Below are 25,775 nucleotides of genomic sequence, written 5' to 3'. Positions count from 1 at the left end.
TGCAGTCTATTTCCACCGATTAGCTTTAGTTCTTATTTATTTATCCACTGTCATTTCAGTGTTGGTGTATAGGCTATATAGTGTATTTCAATATAAGTTTAATTGATTAATGATATATTCGAAGGAATGCAGGTTTATAGCTATATCAACCCCCTCCAATGTACAGTAAATTACCAAGTATGGTTGTCAATATTCCAATGTACAGTTTTGCTTGTACAGTGTAAGTCTATCCCCCACCCACCCCTCCTACCCAACCTCCTCCAACAGTTTCTACGTCAAATGTACTCTATTTTCTGGACTCTTTTTGTATCACAAACAGTACTGTATTTGCAAATCTGGTATGTCATAAATGTATAGATGTAGCAGTACTGTCTATCTGTGTTGTGTGTGTCATATATGTTATGATGAATTGAAAATGGGGGACCCTGATGTAAACAAGACGAAATTTCTTTCTCTGGTCTGCATCCCCTTATGTAATTGAGCTGTACTGTACTGTACCCATTCTGCAATCTGTTAATAAAGTTTTGAATCAATCAATCAATCAATCAATCAAACAAAGGTCTGTCCCATTGTATACCAATCAATGGGATACATTGCATGTTGACCTGCATTCTTTCAAATGTATATAATTAATCATTAAAACAGATGTGTAACAAATAAGAAATGCAAATTCCACAGAAGGCATTAAATTATTATTATTTTCAATCATTTCACAATAATTGCATAATTGTGTTTGAATATCTGAGTAATTAAAGTAATTATACATTTGTCCAAAATAGCTGGTTCAGATATGGTTAATCCAGCTGCCCTGTGATCAGATGAATCCATATTATTTATTTTTCCGACATCAAATGCGTAATTTCTTATCGTACAAATATTGTCATATTTATTTTAATTATGATCAAGTAATTAATTCCAAGGAGGCCTGTAGCGTTAACATGAAGGAATCACTATGAGAACACAGTCTGTCAAGTTATAATAAAATTTTAAATTAGTCAATCAATCATGAGATTTGATCGTGGGCTGAGAGCATATTTAAGTGTGCTCCTCAGCACTCTTAGATCTGCTCTCAAATAAGATCTCAGGAAAATTTGAGGACTCCCACTCCCAGCCCTAATATGTCTTAAATAGGCCGAAATCTGGCTAAGACAAAATATTTTGTCGTAACTTCGTTCGAGAATGAGACCCATTGATGTAGGAATAGGTTAATATGTGATGCTAGATACTATATGTTTGTAAAGGTTCGCTGTTTGGGCCCGCTAGATTTATGGGTTTTGTGCAAGTCATGATTTTTTGTTGACATTTTGGAATACTCTGGACTTTTTCAACGCTCGGTGTCATAGTGGAATATACTGGAATAATATCACTCTAGTCTATGGCATGCAGAATGCCCTGGAACATAAACAACAGTTTGTGACTATACACAAGAATCATATCCAGAAGAACAACAGCCTTCACAGCGGAATACTGCCCACCCCTGTTTGGGGGACAAACTGCATACACGTATTTAAAACCTTCCTTTTCATCTAGGTGTTTAAGCTTGGCAAAGTTATTTTAAGATTTAAGCAGATGTTCTCCACTTTTTGAGATTTCTATAATTTAGTTCTATACATCTTTTTTATTCTTCGGTGTGTTTTAACCTATACATGTTAGTATAAGGTTTAAGTGAATATACTATGATAATTGAGGCATATTTTTATTTGTATTTGATTATTTTAACGGGAGAGTGGCTAGGCCAGTCGAATTAAGAGTTTTAGATCCTATGGCAATTTGCATAGGAAAGTTAAGGATAAATGGCTCATTCTAGGCTGACTGGTCGTGTAAGGCAGGGGTTCCCAAACTTTTCAGGTCGGGACCCAGAAAATAAGGCGTCAGAGAGCCGCACATCGTCAGGCTTTTTATTTTTTGCCAGGCGACCGATTTTTTAAGCCAAATATCACTTCAATCCTATTAAGTTAGTTCAAGTTAGTTATTCATTTATATGTGCTATTTATGAGAGGGCTAACTTGTTGCAAAATAATAATGATAATAATAATAGCCTCATTAACACTTTGGCTGCCATGGGTTAAATTCATGATATACCATAGATTGCCAGCTCTTCTTTGCAGGGCTATAACTTTTTAAATTCTATTGCTACATTGCCATTATTAGGGCCCATTCAAAGTCCTATATGTATTGTTCATTGTGTAGCAACGTTAAACTTTTTCATTCACATATTCATAGTAAAGTATGGTCTAATGTATAAGTATGTTTTCATCTCTTTCTGCAGCTTTCTCCAGAACGTGATCTATAGCCCCAAATGCATTATATTGATGATGAAATACAGTTTGATGGCAATCGGGGCGATATAAAAAATTTCAATTGGACGTACTTCTAGAATGATCTACGTATGATCTGATGATGACCGGATGGGCGGGGGATCGTTTATAATTCCGTGGGCAGCGTTATATCATTCATCTAGTGTGGGTCATATGTTCATCATAACAGTTTATATGGAACACGTTAAAAAATAACGCTGAATCTTACCGTACCTTCCTCGCGCCGTTGGACGATCAGCGTGGTGTAGACCGTTTTCGAGTATGGGATGTTTATCCTGATGAACCATTTCCAGCTTGTATAATACTATATACGTCCAAATAACGTTGTTTATTGAGTTAGGGCGAGCGATTGATCATCCAGTGTGTTGAGATGGAGTCCGGCTACCGGACGCGAGTGCCCGGAGCTCATATGGATGAGCACTTCCTGTTTGGGGCGCCCCTCTGCCGATCGGCCACCAGATGGCGCTCTCGAACCGTTAGACAGTTGGTGGGAGCCCACCAGCACATCTCAGGGCTCCGGAAAGAAAATATGATTTCGATCACAGATTTTTGAAATATTGATATCAAAGACGAGTTACGGCGTCCTCGGCACCTTTAGCATGGCTCTGAATGACGTGAAAAAGCATTTTCCGGCAATCAAAGTGTTAAGTTAATATAAAACCATATAGTCACATTTTAGAATACAATAGAATACAATTTTAGAATACAACTAGAAACACTGTCCTGGCCTGCTTCTAAGTTCAGTGGCCTAAAAAAATTAATTAAAAAAAATTGGAAATCATCTCGCGGCCCTCCCGTGGCTGCTCGCGGCCCACCTTTGGGTCGCGACCCCGACTTTGGGAACCACTGGTGTAAGGGAGGGAGGGGGGAATAGGGGATTGTATGTTTTCAGGCTCGGCTCTCAACAGGACCTCAATAATTGGATATATATCTATTGTGAATTGGTACTCCATACGAATTATACACAATACAACAATGTTTAGATTATGGCTAGTTTGAATATAATGATTTGGAATACTGGGGGACTAAACAAACAACATAAACGCAAAAGTGTGCTTACACTGATGAAAAACAAACAGGTTGATGTGACTTTTTTAAGCGAAACGCACTTATTAGTGGATGACAATGTAATGCTAGCGGACAAAATATATCATAACATTAGCTACTCATCTTTTGGAACGAGATCCCGTGGGGTTGCTATAGTCGCGAAATGGAAGTTGAATATTGAATTGTTGGACGTATGGTCTGATGTGGATGGTCGAGTAACCATAGCTAAAATAGAATACAGTAACAGGAAAATCGGGTTGGTAGCGGCCTATGCCCCAAATCTTTACGACGCTAACTTCTACACTACACTCACTAGAGCAATGTTGAACCGTCCCGAGTATTCATTTATAATTGGCGCGGATTTTAATGCTATTTGGGATCCCGTGATGGATAAATCTAATCCCACCATTTCCAATGATCAGAAACATGCATCTAATGTACTAAAGGATTGGGCCAAGAATACAGGTGTAAATGACCTATGGCGATTACTCAACCCAACGGCCCGAGAGTACTCTTTTCGCTCTGCAAGACAAGACATTTTCCAGAATAGATTATGTTTTTGCATCCCCAAGACTATTTGATAACTATGACGTGGAAATGGTGCCCAATGCACTATCAGATCACAGCTATTTACTCCTGAAAGGTTCATTTGGTAGACTGTCATCCCGAGCCCCAAGATGGCGATTTAACTCTACACTGCTGAAAAACAATGAATACATTATACAATTCAAAGTTGAACTTATTAAATTCCTGCGGAGTAATGCGGATTCGGTACAGGACCCCAGAATGTTATGGATGTCGGTAAAGGGTTTTATCAAGGATTACACAACAGGCTTTGCCTCCAACCTACGCAAGAATCGTTGTTCAAAATTGGTAGAGCTGGAAACGCTTTACTCGTCGTTATTCTCCTCTTTACAATACAACTACTCGGTTCGATTGGAGTCTCAAATGAATGTGTTAAAAAAAGAGATTAACTCCATTTTAAAACAACTATCTGAATTTCAAATACGTAGCACAAGACAACATTATTACTTTCATGGTTCTAAACCAAGTCACCTACTAGCTATGAAGATACGATCCAACGCAAAATGTGCAGATATCCCTACTATTAAGGACCAACAAGGACTTGTTAACGAGATTTTCAAAGAGTTTTACTCCAACTTGTACAAATCAGAAATGGTTTTCGATCCAAATAAACTGGATACATTTCTTAATCAAATTAACCTACCTAAACTCTCAATGGAAGACGCTAAACAGTTAGATACACCTATTACATTAGAGGAACTTAGGGAGGCTATATCTGAAATGCAAATTGGTAAGGCTCCTGGTTGGGATGGTATACCACCAGAACTGTACCTCTCATGTTGGGATGTAATTGGACCCCTATTACTGGATATGATTTTATACTCAATCAAAGAGGGGAACTTCCCCAGGGACGTCAATATGGCACTCATATCTGTCCTCCTTAAAAAGGACAAAGAACCCACCGAATGTGGTAGTTATAGACCCTTAAGTCTCCTCGGAACCGATCTCAAGCTGTATGCTAAGGTACTAGCCATCAGACTTCAAAAGCATATGACATCTTTAGTTCATCCTGATCAGACTGGCTTCATAAAAGGCCGCCTGATCACGGATAATATAAGACGGTTACTACATGTATTAGACGCCAGCAAGGATGCCATTCCACCTACAGCTGTATTATCCTTGGATGCGATGAAAGCTTTTGATAGGTTGGAATGGTCTTATTTATGGGCAGTACTCGGAAGGATGGGGTTAGGAAACGGATTCATTAATATGATAAAAGTATTATACAAAGACCCATCGGCCATGATTATAGGTAAATTCTCCTCCTCACTCTTTCCTGTGTCGCGCTCGTCCAGACAGGGTTGCCCTCTTAGTCCCGGACTATTTGCTCTATCCTTAGAGCCTTTTAGCACAGTATATAAGACAATCCCAATCCATAGAGCCAATCTCAATTAAGGGCACACAGCATCATATTAGTTTATATGCGGAGGACGTAATATTGTTCATGCAAAACCCTACCACCTCACTGCCTCATCTTCTCAAGCTGATTGATGATTTTGGCAATCTATCGGGATTTAGGATAAACTGGCCAAAGTCGGCCTTCCTCCCACTTAATGTCTCTGCGAAGACTACAATCCTTCCAGGAAGTATACCAATGGTAGACAAGACTCCAAGATAGGATCACAAATGACTTTGAAAGGTGGTCAAAACTTAAAAACTCAGTACAGGCCCGAGTATCAATAGTTAAGATGGATGTTTTACCTAGAATCAACTTCTTTAGTTCAATGTTACTAGTGTTACACCCCCCCCCCCCCCCCCCCTGCTGGTTACTGGAAAAAATTACACTCCTCGCATATAAATTTATTTGGAACAAACCTCCACGAATAAAAAGATCCACCGCACAGAGAAACAAAGCCGACGGAGGTTTAGCATTTCCAGACTTTTACCACTATTTTAAAGCGTTCTCTTTAAGACCACTGATCACCTGGTTTGATTCTCAAGCATCTGTATCCTGGAGAACATTAGAAGAAAACATAGTGGCACCACATAGACTGCAGGATATAGTATATACCAAATTATCAATTAAGCAATGCGACTTGAAATTTGGTCCTCTTATTATACATGTGATTTGGATATGGCGTGACACACAGAAAAAATTTACTAACCAACATAAATGGCATAGCCATTCTCCCCTATTCAATAACAATGCACTCCTTATTGCACAACGACCTATCAGATATCCCAAATGGGAAAAGCAGGGCATACATACATTGGGAGATATCTTCAACGAACAGGGTTTCTGTAGCTATCATGAAATTTATAACAAATTTAACCTCACTAGCTCCACTTATTATTTCTATATACAGTTATTAGCAACTTTGAAGGCTCATGGAGTCCCATTAAAGATACCACTTGAGCACCACAGATATCACAAATTCTTCTATGAAAGGGAGACATCGAGAGGCTTCGTATGATGTATCAGACTTTTATCATCACTTACTTACGTCTTCGTATGGAATCCTCCCCCTAGAGTCAGTCTGGAGGAGGGATATACCAGACTTGGAAGTAGATTTTGATTGGCAAGAAGTCTGGGCAAACGTTCGACTAGCGCAGGGGTCAGGAACCTTTTTGACTGGGAGAGCCATAAAAGCCAAATATTTCTAAATATATTTCATTGAGAGCCATATAGTATTTTTAACATATAATAAATGAAATATGTCTTACTTTTAATGCGACTTCTGGTGCTGCATGGTTTTGCTGATGGCCTTGTAATCTGGTTCATACGTGGTGAGATTGAGCTTCATGCAGGCGTTGAGGCTTCCATCAGTTAAACGTGAGCGTAGGTTGGTCTTAATGTTCCTCATATGCGAGAATGACTGCCCATGTAGAGCCAAACATGGTCAATACGGCAATACTCACGCTGCATTGTGTGGTATGTCACGGGAAGCTCGTTCCAAGTTTTAAGAATCAGCTGGTCTTCAGGTTGAAGATTTTTTATTTCTGTCCACTTGTGTTCCCTCGCCAGCTCTGCTCGCTATATCTTCAGCTACAGATACTATTAGCTGTATCTTCAAAACTAATTTCTGTTTACTTTAAAATGACACAGTATTATTAAGAAATATCACAAGTATTACATTTTTTTTTTTTACTCAAACATTTCTGGGAGCCATATGCTGTCACCAGAAGAGCCATATATGGCTCGCGAGCCATAGGTTCCCGACCCCTGGACTAGCGTCACGCAACCCGGATCATCAACAGATTAATCTTAATCATATTCATAGGACTTAACTGACTCCTATAAGATTGAACCGAATGGGGCTTAAACAAGACTCTCTATGCTCCTTGTGTTTAAGGGGTGATATCGGTACATTTATACATATGTACTGGGAATGCCCCCCTGTTAAGATATTCTGGGAAGAAGTAACCACGCAATTATCAGAATTTTTATTTCTGACCATACCTGTACTGCCTTCTGTATTGTTGTTGAATGATGTTTCTCAGTTAGCAGCCTCTATACAGCTAAAGAGACTAATTTTGTCCGGTCTTAGGGCTGCTAAAAAGCTGATAGCATCACGCTGGATTCAACCGGATAAAATGTGCCTGAAGGTATGGGTTCTTACTTATCTCGATGTGATTTATCTAGAGATATATACAGCAAGAATTTTAGGTGTCAATGAAGCCAGCATTGCAATCTGGTTAGAAGTGGTGGAGAGAATAAAGGTTAGCATATGAATTGTAATCCTTGGTTAGAAACGAAATAATGGATGGATTATCCAAGGGGGGTCCTGAGGGGGGGGAAGAAGAGCGAGCAAGAGCATATGTATGTATTGTACTGTATTGCAAGTATTATGTATACATCTCGTAAACTACATTTATATTGATTCAAATACTGGAATGTATAATCCTGTGATTTATTGTGGATATTTACTGTTAATGCTTGTGTGTCTAGTTTTATGTCATGTCAAAAAGATTATTAAAAAAAAGAAGTACCCAATAATGTATGTTTTGAATGCACTCAATTAAACAAAAAGGGAACGGATATTCTGTTCCTACCACCAGGGGCCAAGTTAAAGTTCACCAGCCGACCGTTGGGTGAAGAAGGTCAATGAAGAAGACCACTTCAGTTGATGCAGATCCGTGGTTACTGAAGGGGGTAACAAAAACCAATCAGGATTCTTCCATTTGTTTATCAGTCTTTCAATTGGCAATGGTTTCTCCTCCAATTCGGTCTTCAAGTCAGCTAGTCTTTTCCTCTCTCTTCCTTGTCCAGTTCTAGCACGGAATCCTCTCTTTATCATCTATAATTCATCTTCTGTCCAAGTAGTTTTCTGTTCAAGTATACCGTTTTCTGTCACTTTTCTAATATTCTCCAACTGCTCCAATATTCTGTCTCTCCGTTGATTGCTTGTAACCAGGAACAGTTTTCCACACGCTGCTCACGAGCAGGGCTGTACCACGTCAATCTCAGGGGAGCGTCAACAAATTACACTCTTCCAGGGAGCGTCAACTATTACACTCTTCTAGGGAGCGTCACCTAATTCACAGTCCATAATGAATGTTTCTGCTAGACAAGAAAATAGCATGGGCTACACCAACAATGAGTATACTCGTTATTTGATCGTTTTTCCCTTTTCTTCCAATATTTGTATTGATTATTCATCCAGGGACCTTGGTGTTACCATAGGGAATGAGTCTGAGAACGCCAAAGTGCAATACCGGCCGCATCCAGCTAGACGGCGGTATCGAGCACCATTTGAAACCTTGTATCTTGGCCTGTGCAACGGTCAAATGTCACCAGGCTCACTTTTCCTTGTCGGGCCAGTCTAGTGGTTCTCCCGGTTGCATTGAAGCGCGTCAAATATCCCGATCCATATGTTGTGGTGGGTTATGTCGTGGATCAAATGGACATTGGATGTACCAGATGGCGATCAAACAATTGGAATATTATTTTTGGAATACTCCCGATCACAGGTAAGGACTATCCGACGTAAATTTTTGCTTGATCGTGCAATGCTTTTATACCGATCGGGCTGATAAACACTTTCAGTGTTCAATACGAATGCCGTTACTGGTAATCAAATCATCAGAAACGACTAGGGCTGCAACGATTAGTCGACATAACGACGACGTCGATCATAAAAATACGTCGACGCGGAATTTTTGTGTCGATGCGTCGTATAAAAACAGCGAGTCGGTAACGTTCATTCAAAACTGCGCAAATGCACTACAGGAAGTGCTGGGGCAGTATCATTTCCCTCGTCTGCCATGACTGCATTCTGTGTACTAACGACAAAGAAGCAGAAAGCAGTGCAAGCACCCTGGAACCGTGATGACAGCTACTCAGTTCATGGGTAAGTTTTAGCTTACATGTTGGAAAACAAAATGTCTCATGGATAATGCTTGCTGCTAAGCGAACGCTATTTCAGTTAATATGTTGTTGAGGCTGCGTGTCCACCAACGAGTTGTATGTAACGTAAGTTGTATGTAAGTTAAGATAGCTAGTGCCAACGTCCACTGTCTATATAGTGCCATGGTCTAAACTAGGCTGCTTTTTTTTCTCAGTTGAAAAAAGTTTAACTTTTTGGGCTAAGACTGCAGCGACAGGGAACGTTAGTGCAGGCACACATATGGTAGACTCCTTTTTGTTGACTTCAGTTCAGCTTTCAACACCATTCTACCCAACAAGCTTCACAGTAAACTGCTGTTGGGGAAAATGTGTATATGAAGTGAACTAGTTTAATATAGGTCAACTAGCACTACTGAAAGACGGTCCGGCTGATGTTCTTAAAACAACTTTGAGATAGACAGATAGACATTTCAGTACATCACGTTGTGTGCTTTTAATCTTGTACATCATATCGTGTGCTTTTAATCTTGTACATCATATCTTGTCCTTTTAATCTTGTAACATCTTGTTCTCTCTTTCATACACACACATATACACACACACATCTCACTCAGTCATACACACACTCATTGTAATCTTGACTCTCTCTTTCATACACACACATATACACACACACATCTCACTCAATCATACACACACTCATTGTAATCTTGACTCTCTCTTTCACACACACACATATACACACACACATCTCACTCAATCGCATCTCTCTTCGATGTTAAATCTATGTGTCATTTTAATGTACGTCATGTCATATCTGATATAATATGTCACGTCATCATATCTGTCATGGGGGGGCAGGGCTGAGAAGGGATTTATCTGACGAAGCACAGGGGTTGAGAAGTCAGAGTGTTTTTGTTCAAGCTGTGGTCCGTCTGCTCGATCCATAGCTCTGCTGTTAAAACTTTCTTTCATTAAACAAATTGCCTGTTGAAATTGGAACTATCGTCTCCTGCTGTGTTAACAACCATCAGCCACAACACTGCACAAACTCGGACTGAACACCACACTATGCAACTGGATCTTGGACTTTCTCACAAATCGCACACAACATGTCAGGATTGGCAAGCACACATCCCCCACCCTGCCCATTAGCACCGGGGCCCCTCAGGGGTGTGTACTCAGCCCACTTCTCTACACACTTTTCACACACGACTGTTGTTCCTCCTCTCCATCTAACCTCATAGTAAAATTTGCAGACGACACAACAGTGCTTGGCCTCATCAGAGGGAATGATGAGACCTCATACAGGAGGGAGGTTGAGCAACTAGTGGAGTGGTGCGATGGTCATAACCTTGCTCTCAACCCCACGAAGACCAAGGAGATGATCATCGATTTCCGCAGGACTGGTGACCTCAGCCACTCTCCACTCCTCATCGGGAATCAGTGCATGTGAGCGGATCGGAGCGTGAGCGGCGCGGGGCGCGGAGCGGCCGGTTTTGACGTGAGCGAGGAGTGGGTTTTAAAATGAGTCGGCGCGACGTCCGGAGCGAGAGTTCTCCTCCGCTCCAATCCACTCCAGGCCGCTCACAGTGGTTTAACACTGATGTAATAATATACATGCAGTACAATGCCAAAGCAACAGATGGCGATGTACAAACATGAAGGCCATTTTCAACCAATGAGAAGGGTGAACCTGTGATATCATGTTCAGGCTTCACTCCTCCTCCTTCACCCACTCCTGTTAGAAAAAGTATCGACGCCATTGTTGTTGACGTTAGCTTACATGCTAACGTTAATGGCAGCGACCATAGCATTGTGGCTCGGCTAGCCTATCATCGCTTAGTAGAGCTAGTGAATGGATAAACAACGTTATTTAACATTGCAGAATGGGTACAATTACAATGCGGCTCAATACAAACAATTGTTAAGGGGCCCAGGGGGTGTAGACTGTTGTAGTTTGAGCTAATTTACACCATGCTCCAAAAAGAAAAAAGAAAAAAACTGCTAAACTGGGCTAAACTCCCACAGGGACTGATGGCCAACTTCTACCACTGCGCAGTAGAGAGTGTGCTCACGTACGGACTACTGGTGTGGTTTACTGGCTGCACCAGGGCAGAGAAGGAGGCCCTCCACAGAGTGGTCAAGGCTGCGAGGAGGATCACTGGAGCTAGCCTCCCAGATATCTCCACAGTCTTTACCTCCCGCTGCCTACGGCGTATAAATAACATCTTACTAGACCAGTACCACGCAGCAAACCATCTCTTTCAACTGCTGCCCTCTGGTCGAAGGTACAGATCCATCCAGTCCGGAACCAGCAGACTGACCAACAGCCTCTACCCACGGGCTGTCAGGCTGCTCAACGACGAACATCAACTTGCCCCCCCCCCCGCATCCCACCCCCGGTGACATAACTCCCACTCCCACATTACAACAATAACTGTGAACCGGACTTGCATTGCTGCACTATACAATACTTCATCCTTTGCAAGTCAACGCCCCCCCCCCCCCCCCCCCTTCCATCAACTCACTGGACTGAAATATTTATATTTATTAATTTATTTGCACAAGCACTAAATGCACTTGGGACAATGATGGTATGTTATATATTGGGACATTGGGACACTGATACTTTATTACTTTATTACTATATTACTATTATTATTGACATTATTATTTTGCACATGTTATATCTTATGTTGTATGCCAGTGGTGATGTTCCTAACAAATTTCGTTGTACCAACAATGACAAATAAAGATCTATTCTATTCTATTCTAGCTATCTTATATCTGATGATTTATAAGTTTGCTATAGCAATGCAACCACAGGTTCCTTTATGGACGCTGTCATTTGTAAATGGTGTGTTCCCCTGCAGGAGATCAGAGTAAGACACACACACATACACAGCTCCTCTCACTCACACACAGCAAACAAAAGACCTACAGTAGAAGTCTGTCTGATCTGACTCATCCACCTCCTCTCCTCCTACAGCTGTTGGAGATGGTGGAGCCTAGTGAGTGGATCCACGTCACCCTCCTGGACCAGGTTAACAGCCCCATCAGAATCGCAGTGCTGGGGCAGAGGCTGCTACTTTTAAAACATTATTTGCACATTATCTTTACATTTAAACTTGCACTTTAATTTGTATTATTTAATTTGTTTTCATTATGATTGATTATTGTATTTGTTATTCAAATACATTTGATTCCCCTTGTTAAAGTTAGATGTTATGTATGATTGCAAGTAACTGTCTAAGTCTAACTGTGTCTAACTGTTTCCACAAGAGGGCGCTATAGGCGGAGCTGCTAATGCTGCCGCCAGGTAATAGGTATAAAAGGAGTTGTTAACTCCCCCTCTGTCTCTTCCTCCGTCGCTCTCACAAGAGAAGGACTCTAATGTACTGTTGGGAGCAATGTGAAATAAACCACGCCGTTTAATGGCTAAAGAGAGAAACCATGTCTCATGAACATATTATTGTCGCCCCATAGCTGACTGTCAACAGGTTATGGGCCCAGATCACGCAGGGGCGAAATAATAAAGGGTAGCAAGTTTAGCTGAAGTATAGGCTAGGTTAGCACCGGGAGCACCGCGTGGCTAAAGGCTAGGCCAACAAGAGCTAAAGCTATGCCTACCATCAACAAGAGGATAGCGACAAAAGGAAAGAGCAAATGGCCCTCGTTCAACGGAAGAGCAGAGGACTATGAGATCTGGGAAGAGCGCATGTTGTGCTGCATGCACGGTGTGGGACTGAAGACGACGATCTTGACGGCCCCCATGGGATAAGTAACGGCGGCCGCGCGAGCCCTGGACAACAAGCATAATGCAGATGCATACTGTGAGTTAGCACCACTGCTAACGAATCGTATCCCTCTACATAACACTAACAGCACTGAAGAAGGGGCACACCGAGACTGTGACCGAATACGTCATCAGAGCTGAGCAGATCATTACGGCGCTGAAGAGTGCAGGAGAAGCACCAAGCGATGGACTAATGATGGCGATGGTGATGAGAGGACTACCGGAGCTGTACAAACCGTTCACACTACTGGTAACACACAGTTCAGCGGACATGACCCTGGGAGAGTTCAAGGCCAAGTTGCGAAAGTTGCGAATCGAGACGACGCCCGGAGAGTAGCGGGATAAGAGGACTTCACCTTCGGGGCGCAGACAGCGTACGTCACCCGGCCAACGCAGCTGCAGCAGGCCCAAAGGAAGGGACTGATCATGGACACAGGTGCGTCGTCCCACATCATCAACGACAGGAATCGATTCAAGAACTTTGACAACACCTTCGACCCGGAGAGACACAGCATGGAGCTGGCAGACGGGAAGCGCACCTACAGGTTGGCGCAAGGGAGAGGAAACGCACAGGTATGCCTCATAGACAGTCAGGGGCGCGGGTGTACAGTGACGTTAAAGAACGCTCTCTACATACCCTCGTTCCCACAAGAACTATTCTCTGTAAAAGCTGCTACTGCGAACGGTGCCAAAGTGTTCTTCAATGAAGGTAAACATTTTCTTGTAGAGTACAAACAGAGTGTAATGACAACGACAAGTGTAATATTAATGATATGTGTAATGTGACTGTCAGTCACGATATTCAGACATGGCATGAGATTATGGGTCGTTGTAATTACGAGGATTTACTGAAACTGCAAGCAGTGACAGAAGGCATGCACATTGAAGGTGAAAAGCGTAGACCTGACAAAGAATGTAGTGTGCATAAAGGGGAAGTTCACTCAATCGAGAAACAGAAATCCCACAGAAAAAGTAAAGGTACCACTTGCGCTAGTTAACACAGATCTAGCCGGTCCAGTAAGCAACGAGTCCATAGGAGGCTTTAGATATGTACAGTCTTTTACAGATGTGTGTACAGGGGCAGTGTTTGTTTACTTTCTCAAAGCAAAGAGTGACACACTCGAGGCCACAGAGAAATTACTGGCAGACGTAGCCCCTTATGGTAACATAAGATGCTTGAGGTCCGACAACGGAACCGAGTTCACAAATAGAGAGTTCCAATCACTGTTGAGAAGGAACAAGATAAGACACGAGACGTCATGTCCATACTCCCCACACCAGAACGGAGTGGCAGAGAGGGAAGGACGTACTCTTTTCGAAATGGCTAGGTGTAAGCTAATAGCTGGTAACTTACCTAAGAGCCTATGGCATTATGCGGTACAAGAAGCCACTTACACCAGAAACAGGTGCTTTAATAAGCACACGGGCACCACCCCGTATACAGCACTGACAGGAAAGAAATGCAATCTAGCTAGAATGCACAAATTTGGATCAGTGTGTTATGCTTACCAGCAGGACAGAGGAAAGCTCAAGTCCAGATGTGAAAAAGGACTATTTGTAGGGCACGACAAAGGAAGCCCCGCTTTCCTAGTCTATTATCCCGGTAAAGGGAAAGTGCAGAAATACAGCCTAGTCAAATTTGTCACAAAGACAACATGTGAGAACGAGACAAAGACAGAGGAGCCAGAGCTGGACTCCAGAGTAAGGTGTGAAGAAACAGAGACACCTCAGCCTAGTGTACTTAGCACGGTCGTGCAGACAGACAGTCAGCAACCCCCAGAGGACGATGACGAGGAGCACCCGAGGGTGACGTCACGTGCCCCAAGCAGTGGGAGGTATCCCTCACGGGAACACAAACCCCCAAAGTATCTGACAGACTATGCCCGGAGAGAAAGTGACGAGGATGACAGTACACTTACCAGCATTGATTACTGCTACAGAGTAGTAAGTGGAGTACCTCAGACCTTTAAAGAGGCCATGGTATCCCCTGAGTCAAGAAAATGGGAGAGAGCAATGGATGAGGAGATGAGGTCCCTAGAGGACAACCACACCTTTACTCTAACCAAGTTACCAGAGGGCAGACAGACAGTGGGAGGGAAATGGGTGCACTCAATCAAGGAGGGTATTGAAGGCCACGACAAGTACAAAGCCAGGTTCGTAGCTAAATGTTTAAATACGGAAGGAGGGTACTCCATGTTTAAATACAGAAGGAGGGTGGCTACATATTTAAATACAGAAGGAGGATACTCCATGTTTAAATACAGAAGGAGTGGATTCCATGTTTAAATACAGGAGTGGATTCCATGTTTAAATACAGAAGTGGATTCTATGTTTAAATACAGAAGTGGATGATTTACCAGATTCAAAATGAAAGACCTTGGCAGGTTAAAACATTTTCTAGGCATGGACTTCGAACAGTCTGCCAGTTGTGTAAAAATTACCAAGAGGATGCTCAGAAATTGACAGATGTAAAAATGTACAGAGAAGCTGTAGGTAGCCTCATTTATTTGACAACATGTACTCGCCCTGTTTTGTAGTGAGTAAATTGTCACAGCATTTTGCTGACCCCACAGAGGAGCACTGGATTACAGCTAAACATGTTTTTCGTTATCTCAAAGGTACAGCAGATAAACAGCTTTGTTTCAGAAAGAGAAGCAAGGGCTTAGGGCTTAAAGCCTACAGTGATGCAAACTGGGCGGCAGACACCACAGACAGAAGAAGTACCACAGGGTATTATTGTGTGAGTTTGAACACAAACAGCTCACTGGTTTCGTGGAAAACAAAGAGGCAGCCCACAGTGGCACTATTAACTTGTGAAGCCGAATACATGGCTCTAGCTATGACAATACAGGAATGTATTTATCTAGAACAACTGCTTGAAGGAATGGATACCTATGTATATAAGAAAACTGTTGTTTATGAAGACAACCAGGGAACCATTGCGATTGCTAGAAACCCTGTGTGCCGACAGAGGTGTAAACATGTGGATATAAAATATTATTTCATCAGATCTGTCATCAGGGAAGAAAGAATGACACTGATTTATTGCCCAACAGACGACATGGTAGCAGACGCTATGACAAAGCCTGTTTCCAAACTGAAATTGAGAAGATTTGCAGAGGTCATGTTTGGTGTGTAAATATTGACTGTTATGTAGTATTGACTGCCATATCCCTTTTGATGCTCTGAACTGTATAATTTTCTTTGTAAATTGTTTTTGAAGGAGTTGTACAGTATACTAGACAACCATAAGTGGGAGTGTTAAAGTTAGATGTTATGTATGATTGCAAGTAACTGTCTAACTGTGTCTGTTTCCACAAGAGGGCGCTATAGGCGGAGCTGCTAATGCTGCCGCCAGGTAATAGGTATAAAAGGAGTTGTTAACTCCCCCTCTGTCTCTTCCTCCGTCGCTCTCACAAGAGAAGGACTCTAATGTACTGTTGGGAGCAATGTGAAATAAACCACGCCGTTTAATGGCTAAAGAGAGAAACCATGTCTCATGAACATATTATTGTCGCCCCATAGCTGACTCTGTCAACACCCCTTCCTTTTTTTCCACATTCTGGTGAGCGTGTGGGAGCGAGGTAGGCATCGCCAACAACGCTGTTCCGTGGCGGTGGTCGTGTGTGGCACACTTCTCCAACTTTGCTCGGACTCAAGAAACAAAAGAACCGAGGGGAGCGAGCGACCGTTCCAATTGTTTTTTGTCGGTGGACTTTCTGGACACGTGGCATCCGAATAAATTCGTTGGAAACTTTATTCAGCCTTGGTAGACAGTTGGGGGAAAAAAGATGGCAGACAACGAGGAGCAAGTATCTTCCACGACTCCCTTCGAAGAAGTGAACCACCAACTTCACGACGACGGGATGGGTGAAATGCTGTGTACATCCCTGCATTAAATGAATGGAAGTGTCAGTGTTTCTGTAGAGATGGAACGCCTGCTCTTGTTGGCACTGTGTAGCCGTGGAATCGCAAGGCCATAGATTTAGAATAGATAGAAAGGGCACATTGTGGTGTATCATAATTAATTTGTTGAATACAATAGGATTTTTATAACGTTGATTTGACACAAATTAAAGGAATATTTACACTAAGTTCTCTTTTACCCCTTATTTAATTCATTCATTAATTTAATTGTAGGTAGTTTATATTGTACATAGTCCTGTGTGTTGTATATTGTGTCCTATGTTACTTTTGTGTTTATTGTCTCTTTCTATATACACCGTGGGAAGGGGGGCACGTAATTGAATTTTTCAGTATGTTTTGCACAATTGGAAAATGACAAAGTTGACTTTAACTTTTAACATGTGTCTATAGTGTCAGACACTAATTGTAATGTTACAAATTGATACTGCTGTAATATAAAGTGAAATTCTACCATGCCTCAATGTATCAACTTTAAACATACACTAAATGTTAATGTTAGAAATGTTAATTTCCATTATTTCCACCATGTGCATGCAACATTTCCTAAGAACAGCAATGTCCATTCTATCAACTCCAAATCTGTGCTATGAGCTCAATTCTCCCGGTGCATGCAGAAGTAGAATTGCTGTCTTGTTTTGGATGAATGAGTAGAAATGAAAAACGGAAATCTTGTTTTATTAAAGTAGTTTTGACATGTGATATAGATAAAGATATTGTTTCATTGTGTATTGATTAACTTTACATTTGCGCTTCATTACTTTACAAAAGTTATACTGGCACATGGGTCTAATACAGCAATGGATTATGGGTAAATGCAACGTTAAAGCAGTGCAAATATAAGACTGATTTTACATTAAACGAATGACAATAATATAGTATAAAGTAGGGTATTATTTGGACTAAAGAATGGTGTTGTCTCACCCTACTCGCATGTTGAGGGAGAGCACCATACATTATACACTGAGAAACCACGGCCGAGAGTGAGCTCTCCGGGAACAACCCCACTTTGCCCAACAGTTTGTCTGCAACCGTCTTCTGGTCTTGCGTCCTGTACTAATGTTCTAATCTACACTTCTGCCACCTGTCGTCACGGAGGGGAATTGCAGCCATTTTGTATACATCTTTTCACCTGTCAGCGCAGACTCATTGGCGAGGTGTAACGTGTGGGAGGCTCACACTACCCCTGCTATTTCCTGTCTGCTGTGCAGGCGTCCCCCAACCGACCTGTAGGAGTCGCTGTCCACAACGTCCAGATTACCACCCATTGACTTCCACCCGCTGGCTCTGCCAATTTAGCCAGTATGACGACCGGCCCGCGTGTAGCTTTATGCCAAGCAAGCAGTGCAAAAATTTACCTTAGTGGCATGCAGTAATGCGCCTTTCATTTTCCGCCGCCCAGCGCCCAGGTCGCGCGGAAATAGGCTGTCTATTGCCATTCTCTTTGACAAACTCTAACCTTAACCAGCTCCTTAACAACGCCTAAACTTAACCGTTCTAACCTTAACCAACTCCGAAACCATGCCTAACCTTAACCATAGAAATTATATTGCCATTCTCTTTGACAAACTCTAACCTTAACCAGCTCCTTAACAGCGCCTAAACTTAACCGTTCTAACCTTAACCAACTCCGAAACAATGCCTAACCTTAACCTTAACCTTAACCATGCCTAACCTTAACCGGCGAAATAACCTTAACCGGCGAAATAATACACGTTAAAAAAAAATCACGTTAAAAAATATTTTCGATGGGATTCGAACTCGCCAGCAAACAAGCCATAGGATCCACAGCCATGTGTCCTTGCCAATTGAGCTATTGGTAGATACTGAATAAGGGGCGGTGACTTATATATATTGAGCTCCGCTCAAGGCGGGATCTCATGCGCATGCGCGGGCACCTCGCGCGAGCACGCCGGCGCACGCACGCACCTGAGCGAGCACGCCGCCGCCGGTGCACGCACGGTAGCATTTGTCTGAAAAGAAGGGCGCTTTACCGCACTAGCGTGCGGTGACGAATGCGGAAGCATTTTTGCACTGCTTGCTTGGCATTAACGTACAGGCGACCGGCCCAAGCAGGAGGCAACGCCGACAGCCAAATTTGAACCCGGTGTTGGTGACGAGCGCAATGTCCGCTGTGCCACCCAGCCGCCAGACGGGAAAATATTTTAACGGGAGGACGGCGGGAGAGAAGGTTGAAATACGGGAGAATCCCGGGAAAAACGGGAGGGTTGACAGGTATGCTAAAGACGTCAACGTGGACTTAGTTGGTGGGGCACAGGATGCTATCGAGAGGCACATAGCTGAGGATAGTTCCTTATTCACAGTTTCCCCCCGAACCAGTCCACGTATCGGAGCCCGAACCACTGTCTATGCCAATAGTAACGGAGCCCGAAGAGCTGCATGAGCCAGAACCAGAGCCGTCTGTACTGGAGCCCGAGCCCCCCATGCAACCAGCGCCACCGACCACAGCGGCAGAGTCCCTCACCCCAGAGCCCGTCATCCCAGAGCCCGTCATCCCAGAGCCCCTCATCACAGAGCCCGTCATCAGCGCACCAGCTGAACCCCCAACAGAAGCACCAGTGATCCCCGCAGCAGCTCCGGTGAAAGAAGCTCCAGCATCTTATGCACCTTCTCGTCCTAAAACTCAACCTCATCTTCTGATGCAATTCCCTACAGTGGTGGATCTCCTGTACTGGCGTGATCTCAAGACCACGGGTGTGGTGTTCGGCACGGCTCTCCTGCCCCTGCTCTCCCTGACGGTGTGCAGCATCGTCAGTGTCTGTTCCTATGCGGGCCAGGCTCTCCTCTCGGTCACCATCTCCTTCAGGATATACAAGGGCATCCTGCAGGCTATCCAGAAGTCGGATGAGGGACACGGACACCCATTCAAGCTGTACCTGGATCAGGAGGTAGCCCTGTCAGAGGACACAGTTCATAAGTACAGCGATGTGGCCCTGTCCAAAATCAACAAGCGCCTCGGTGACCTGAGGCGCCTCTTCCTGGTGGAGGACCTGGTCGACTCCATCAAGTTTGCTGTGCTTATGTGGATCCTCACCTATGTTGGTGCCTTCTTCAATGGACTCACTATACTTATCCTGAGTCTGGTTGGAGCGTTCAGCCTCCCCATTGTCTATGAGAAACACCAGGTACAAGTTGACCATTACGTGGGACTAGTGAACAACCAGATGAATTAATGAATAGTTTTATTTTCGGTCTTTGTTTACAGATAAATCAAAGACACACATGTGTGGACTTTAAAAAGGAAAAGAAAAATATCACAAATGTATATTCAAAGTAAGCTCACACACAAAATCCAAACTCAATGACCGAAAAAAGGAATAGGCTGAAGCACATGCTTATTTTTGCCTATCCTTTACTTTAGATCAAAGATATCGTTGAAAAGATTCAGGCCAAGGTGCCTGGAATGAAGCGTAAGGCGGAGTGAAGAACCGTGGAAGTCCTGAGAAGGAAGAGGGGGGGATTGAGGGATGGCTATTGGAACGGGGGATCAAAAGAAGGAAAGAGGATGGGTCGGGCATGACCCTCAATGTTATTATTTGCTGAAATAAAAAAACTTTTTTTTCCAGTTCAGAATTCCTTTTTTTGTGTTCTCTGGAAAAACTACCCCTGGGATTTCAGTTTCTAGTACTTATTATTTTATTTTTATTCAGTGCTTTTTGCTCTTGTAACAGCTCGGATATATATGCCTGCAACTTTGTTGATGAGATGAATTGCTCACGTAATGACCCTTTGCCAGGTTTTGAAATGCTACTTTGTGTGACACTTTGAAACTCACGCAAGCGTAATTGAATCTTGATCCCCCGACACCCATGATGAATTCTGGGAGAAAAGTGTTCCTTGAGCTGGGGTTTCTTTCTCCCCACAATGCTGTTGAGACGAGACAACAGTACCTTTTCTTTTGGTATACTTATTAAGTTAGTGGTATTTGTGATTTGACTGTTTTCCTGATCTCGACTGTGTAGTGTCACAAAGCTTCTAGCTCCGTCAGTGGCTCTTGTGTGCCGTGCCTCAACTGGCCGTCTTTTGACTCTCGGCAGAAGGCTGCTACCATAGCACTTCATCGCTTTTGAGTATTTCTAGCTAGGAACATCTAGAGCCTTTGCGAGAAAAATAAATATGATTTTTTTTTTATCCACTTTTTCTCCCATTTTCTATTTTTCTCCCATCCCAATTTCATATCGTCCAATTCAACCCTCCCCTGTCTCGAACACCATTTCATGCCTCCCACAAGCTGGCTGCAATGTGGACGAAGCCATACATTGCACGAGTCCCCTCCGGTACTCGAGGTAGCAGCTGTCGCATCTTTTCACCTGCGCAGCTCGATCTTTCAGCGTCAGGGGTCTGCGCTTTGGATTCTACTGCACAGGCGCACCAACCGACCTGTAGGAGTCGCTGTCCACAACGTCCGATCCCCACCCATCAGTTTCCCTCCCCCTAATACTGCCAATTGTATTAGTACGGACGACCAGCCAAACTGAAAGCAAACATTGTGGAAATGGATTTTTTTTTTTTTTTTTTTTTTTTTTTTTTTTTTTTTTTTTTTTTTTTAAATCGGTTCATATCCTTTTCATAGCATTTCGAAAAGTTATTGTTTTCTCAAAAACTTCAGGAAAATAGAAAGATTCCGTCATAAGCGGCATTTATTGGAATATTCTCGAATACACTAGACACGTTGTCATTTGTCGGCCTATTTATGAATTGTTTTCAAATAAACGCTAGATTATCGATAGTATATGTGTACTTATGCACGCTATAGAAGCGAGCTGAGAAATCGATTCTCTCATTTCCTCAACATCACACACACACATACACGGGACACGCTGTTATCTCAGTGAATACAGCTCTGATTATCCTAAAACTGGTAACAGACTCCTTACCTTAGATCAGATGTTCTCCAAAAAGATTATTCCAATTCCTGATCGCCATTCCAAATATCGATCGCGTTTATTGATTGATTATTGGCTGCTGTAAATTAGGGGTGGGACGATACATCGATCCAGATCGATATATCGATCTATTATCAATAATCAAATAGGATCGATGCCACGTAAAAAGATCGATTCATATTGCGATACTCTTATTTTGAAAATCCGGCGACGGCGACGTCAACGCCCCGCGCCCAGTATTGTGAAACTCTGTTTAACATCAACAGCACACAGCGTCACTAGAGCAAGACTATTGTGCCCATAGATATCTATATAGAACACTAGATATCTATGATTGTGCCTATTCTGTGACCCAAAACATGTCCCTGCTGTTTTATTCCGCAACGGGTCCAATGCATCTAACCTGCTTTGCAATCCTCGCCACTCCATTATGCCCACGTCGCGTTAAAGATAGAAGATAACGTTACGTTAGCGTAAGCTAACAAGCTAACCCAGAGCCGAGCAAGACTATTGTGCCTATTCTGTGACCCAAAACATGTCCCTGCTGTTTTATTCCGCAACGGGTCCAATGCATCTAACCTGCTTTGCAATCCAGCCCACTCCATTATGCCCACGTCGCGTTAAAGATCGAAAATAACGTTACGTTAGCGTAAGCTAACAAGCTAACCCAGAGCCATAGGCAGAGAGAAGTGGGGACTGGGAAGGAGGGTGCATTCTCGGGATAGCCCCACTAACAGGATCTGGCCGGCTTTTCCAGCCAAAATACAGCTCTGTGACAGTGAATAGGATATTAATATCGAGAAAAAAAAGAAAAACGAACCAAAAACAGTGAACAGGAGGTCTATTTGTATTAAAACAAGATTGTTTTTCATTTAAATGTCTGGAAGAGCTCAAAAATAAAAATGTCATGATATTTCCATTGCCTTTTTTTTGTTGATTTAAATGTTACTGATTGTGTTAAATGGGCATATAATATCGTCTCATATCGATCGCAGGCACCTGAATCGAATCGTATCGTGGCAGACTGTGATATTAGGGATGCACGATAATTATCGGGCCGATAATTATCGGGCCGATATCAGCAATTATGACGTCATCCCGATAAACCCGATAACGTTATTGATAGCTCCGATAATATATAATACTTTTTTTGGTTAAAAGAAATCCGGTGTGGGTGGATTTGGATGAAGGGCGTTTGTTTTTATTATAGCCTCCTCCCGTTTTGCCAGTACTGTGGTAGACTGATAGCGTGTGGTTTAGGAACAGGGAGTTTTTCACAAATCCAGCGCTCCCTTTCTTGGCTGTGACGTAGTCACGTCACATTCGGATGCAGACAGTCGATCTGCCAATTACGTCCCACCGCTTGCACCCACCTCTTACCACCAATCGGAAGCTCTCGTTCGTTTATTTACTTCTGGATTGTCAGCCATTATTCTACTCGGAGCTCAGGCTAATAACGTTATCTCCCCGCCAGCCACATTGACAAGTACCAGCGCTTATACATTACTGGCAAATGTCTTGTTGCACTTGTGGCAACGAGCGTTGTCAGCATTGACTTTAGTAAAATAGACCGAGACTTTTGAACGTTTCGTTCTGTCCGCCATGATGAGAGCAGAGCTGTCTGTACTCGGCAGCACCCGTGTGTGTGTGCGTGTGTGTGAGTGTGTGTGTGTGTGTGAGCACAGCACAGCCCGCTCCTCGCGCAGGCAGAGAGAGACCGAGGCAGGAGAGATATAGAAAACGGCCAACAAGATTAGTTTGCGATGTTTAAATTTCAAAAAAAAAAAACTCCATAATTTCTCGAGTACCGATAGCAGTACCGATGACGTCGGAGCTTATAAATACTAAAAAAAATAAGAGAATTTGATCCAAATATATATATATACATTTAAAAAAAAATATATAATACAATAATTATCGGTATCGGTTATCGACTTGAGGAGCATAAAGTTATCGGTATCGATGTCAAAATCAATATCGTGCATCCCTATGTGATATCGGATATCGTATCGTTGTCCAAAGAATCGATATCGTATTGTATCGTGATGAAACTGGTGATTCCCACCCCTACTGTAAATATATATTCCAGGCTGCTTTCCATCTCGCGATCACTTCCCTCTTCATCAGATCCCTCGCCAGCATAGTGGAGCCAGTAGGTTCCCCCCCACAGATCGAATGGCCTGCAGTTTCACAGGGATAGACGATAGGGGGCGGTATTTTCCCATCGGAGCTCCTAGAGGGGCTGCTGTACCAACGGGAGACTCGGTTAATGAAATATGAATTCAGATCGCTAATAAAAAAAGAAAACAACAATTCGCGTCATTAGCACTCAACGGGGGGCATGAAATACCGACATAACACGTCGCTGGCACTCAAAGTGTTAACCCATTCAGTGCCAACCACGAATATAGTCGGGTTAACTCGCCATCCCTTAAGTGCCAATCACGAGTATTGTCGGGTTTTATTTCTTTTATTAGCGATATCCATTCATTTTTCATCCATCCAGCCTGACGTTATCATTGGGAATGGGTCTGAGCTCGCAAAGGGCAAATACCGCCGGCTATCGTCTCCCGGATGGTATTGCACATCATTGGCTGGGACTGTGCATCAAAAAAATAAGTCCGGTCCAGGTTTTACTTCTCGGGCATGCAGCTGGATACTAGGGGTGTAAAGGTACATGTATCCGTACCGAACCGTTTCAGTGTGTACCGTACCGTACCGAACGGCTGTGTAGTGTACCGAATGAATACAACGGTATGTTAACTACTAACGACCGCCCACCGGGGGCTGGGCTTTTCACAATCTAATATAATTATTATAATTTTTGAATTTTTTTACAAGTCGATTATTAATTTCAATATAGAATATTCGTTGACAGCCCTACAAGTACAATTAGTTACTGCACACTACATCACCTCTGAGTGGAACATGGAAAGCCAAACTCCCCCACTGTACCGAAAAGTGACTTCAAAACCGAGGTACGTACCGTACCGTGGTTTTTGTGTACCGTTACACCCCTACTGGATATCATTGCATTGACGGGGGACTGGGAGCATCGTGGATTATGTGTTTTGGACTATAACGTTGGATCAATGGATGCAATCGATATTTGGAATGGCGATCAGGAATTGGATTAATCTTTTTGCATGACATCAGATGTGAGGTAAGGCATTTATGTTATGAATCTTGGGGTAATCAGATGTTCCTTTCTCTGCCATCGGAGCGTGTGTGAGGTTCGCACCGACCAAAGTACGGAGAAGCGATTTTTCAGACCCCGCTTCTCTTCGTGCATGAGGACACATACTATCGATAATCTAGCGTTTATTTGAAAACGATTAATAAATCAGCCGAAATGACGTGTTTTGTGTATTCCGCTAAAGGGCTATTATCGTGTCTTTCTCTGGAATGACTAGAAATCTCCAAAACTATACTCGTATTCAAAACGGAAATGTACAGATGAAAAAACAATCCGTTTCGTACATGTTGACTGCAAGCAAGTCATTGATAAGCGACGGGTGTATTAGACCCATAGCCATAATTTAAGATATAGTTTAAGCGTTCGCAAATATCCCCATCCTCCCATTGAGTAAAGCGCTGGCCTACAAACCCTAATTTGGTCATATACGGCTGGCTCTGAATGTGTTACGGTCCCTCGAGTATATCCATGATGGTATACGTTCATATTGGGTATACGCAGCCTTAGCATAGTCCCATATAGTTACTAGGAATGTCTGATGACCAAGTGTGTCTGACTCTTACCACCTAACCTGCACGGACTACAACGTATGACGTATATCATGCCAGTTAGGGTACCTGTGTATACTGCACCTGTGTATACTGTATATTTTACTTATAGTATATATTCAGATTCTAAGTGTTATTGCCCACATTTATTGTAACATATAATA

At 42.8% G+C, this 25,775-nt stretch overlaps 2 protein-coding genes across 3 annotated transcripts in view; one reads left to right on the top strand and one right to left on the bottom strand.

Annotated features, from left to right (window-relative positions):
* Positions 1-25,775, bottom strand: part of gdap2 (ganglioside induced differentiation associated protein 2) — a 183,708-nt gene that overhangs the window by 136,208 nt on the left and 21,725 nt on the right. The gene's annotated exons all lie outside the window — the stretch shown is intronic.
* Positions 19,535-20,154, top strand: LOC311229241 (reticulon-1-A-like; the record flags this gene model as incomplete). The annotated part of the gene is made up of 1 exon (XM_084315308.1): positions 19,535-20,154. Exon 1 carries the CDS (start codon positions 19,621-19,623, stop codon positions 20,152-20,154), a length of 534 nt encoding a protein of 177 aa, XP_084171434.1. The 5' UTR covers positions 19,535-19,620.

Source organism: Notolepis coatsorum (genome assembly GCF_963971535.1).
Source record: "Notolepis coatsorum genome assembly, chromosome: 5".
Classification (NCBI taxonomy): domain Eukaryota; kingdom Metazoa; phylum Chordata; class Actinopteri; order Aulopiformes; family Paralepididae; genus Notolepis; species Notolepis coatsorum.
Note: the sequence above shows the minus strand (reverse complement) of the source record. Positions and strands in the feature narration are given on the sequence as shown.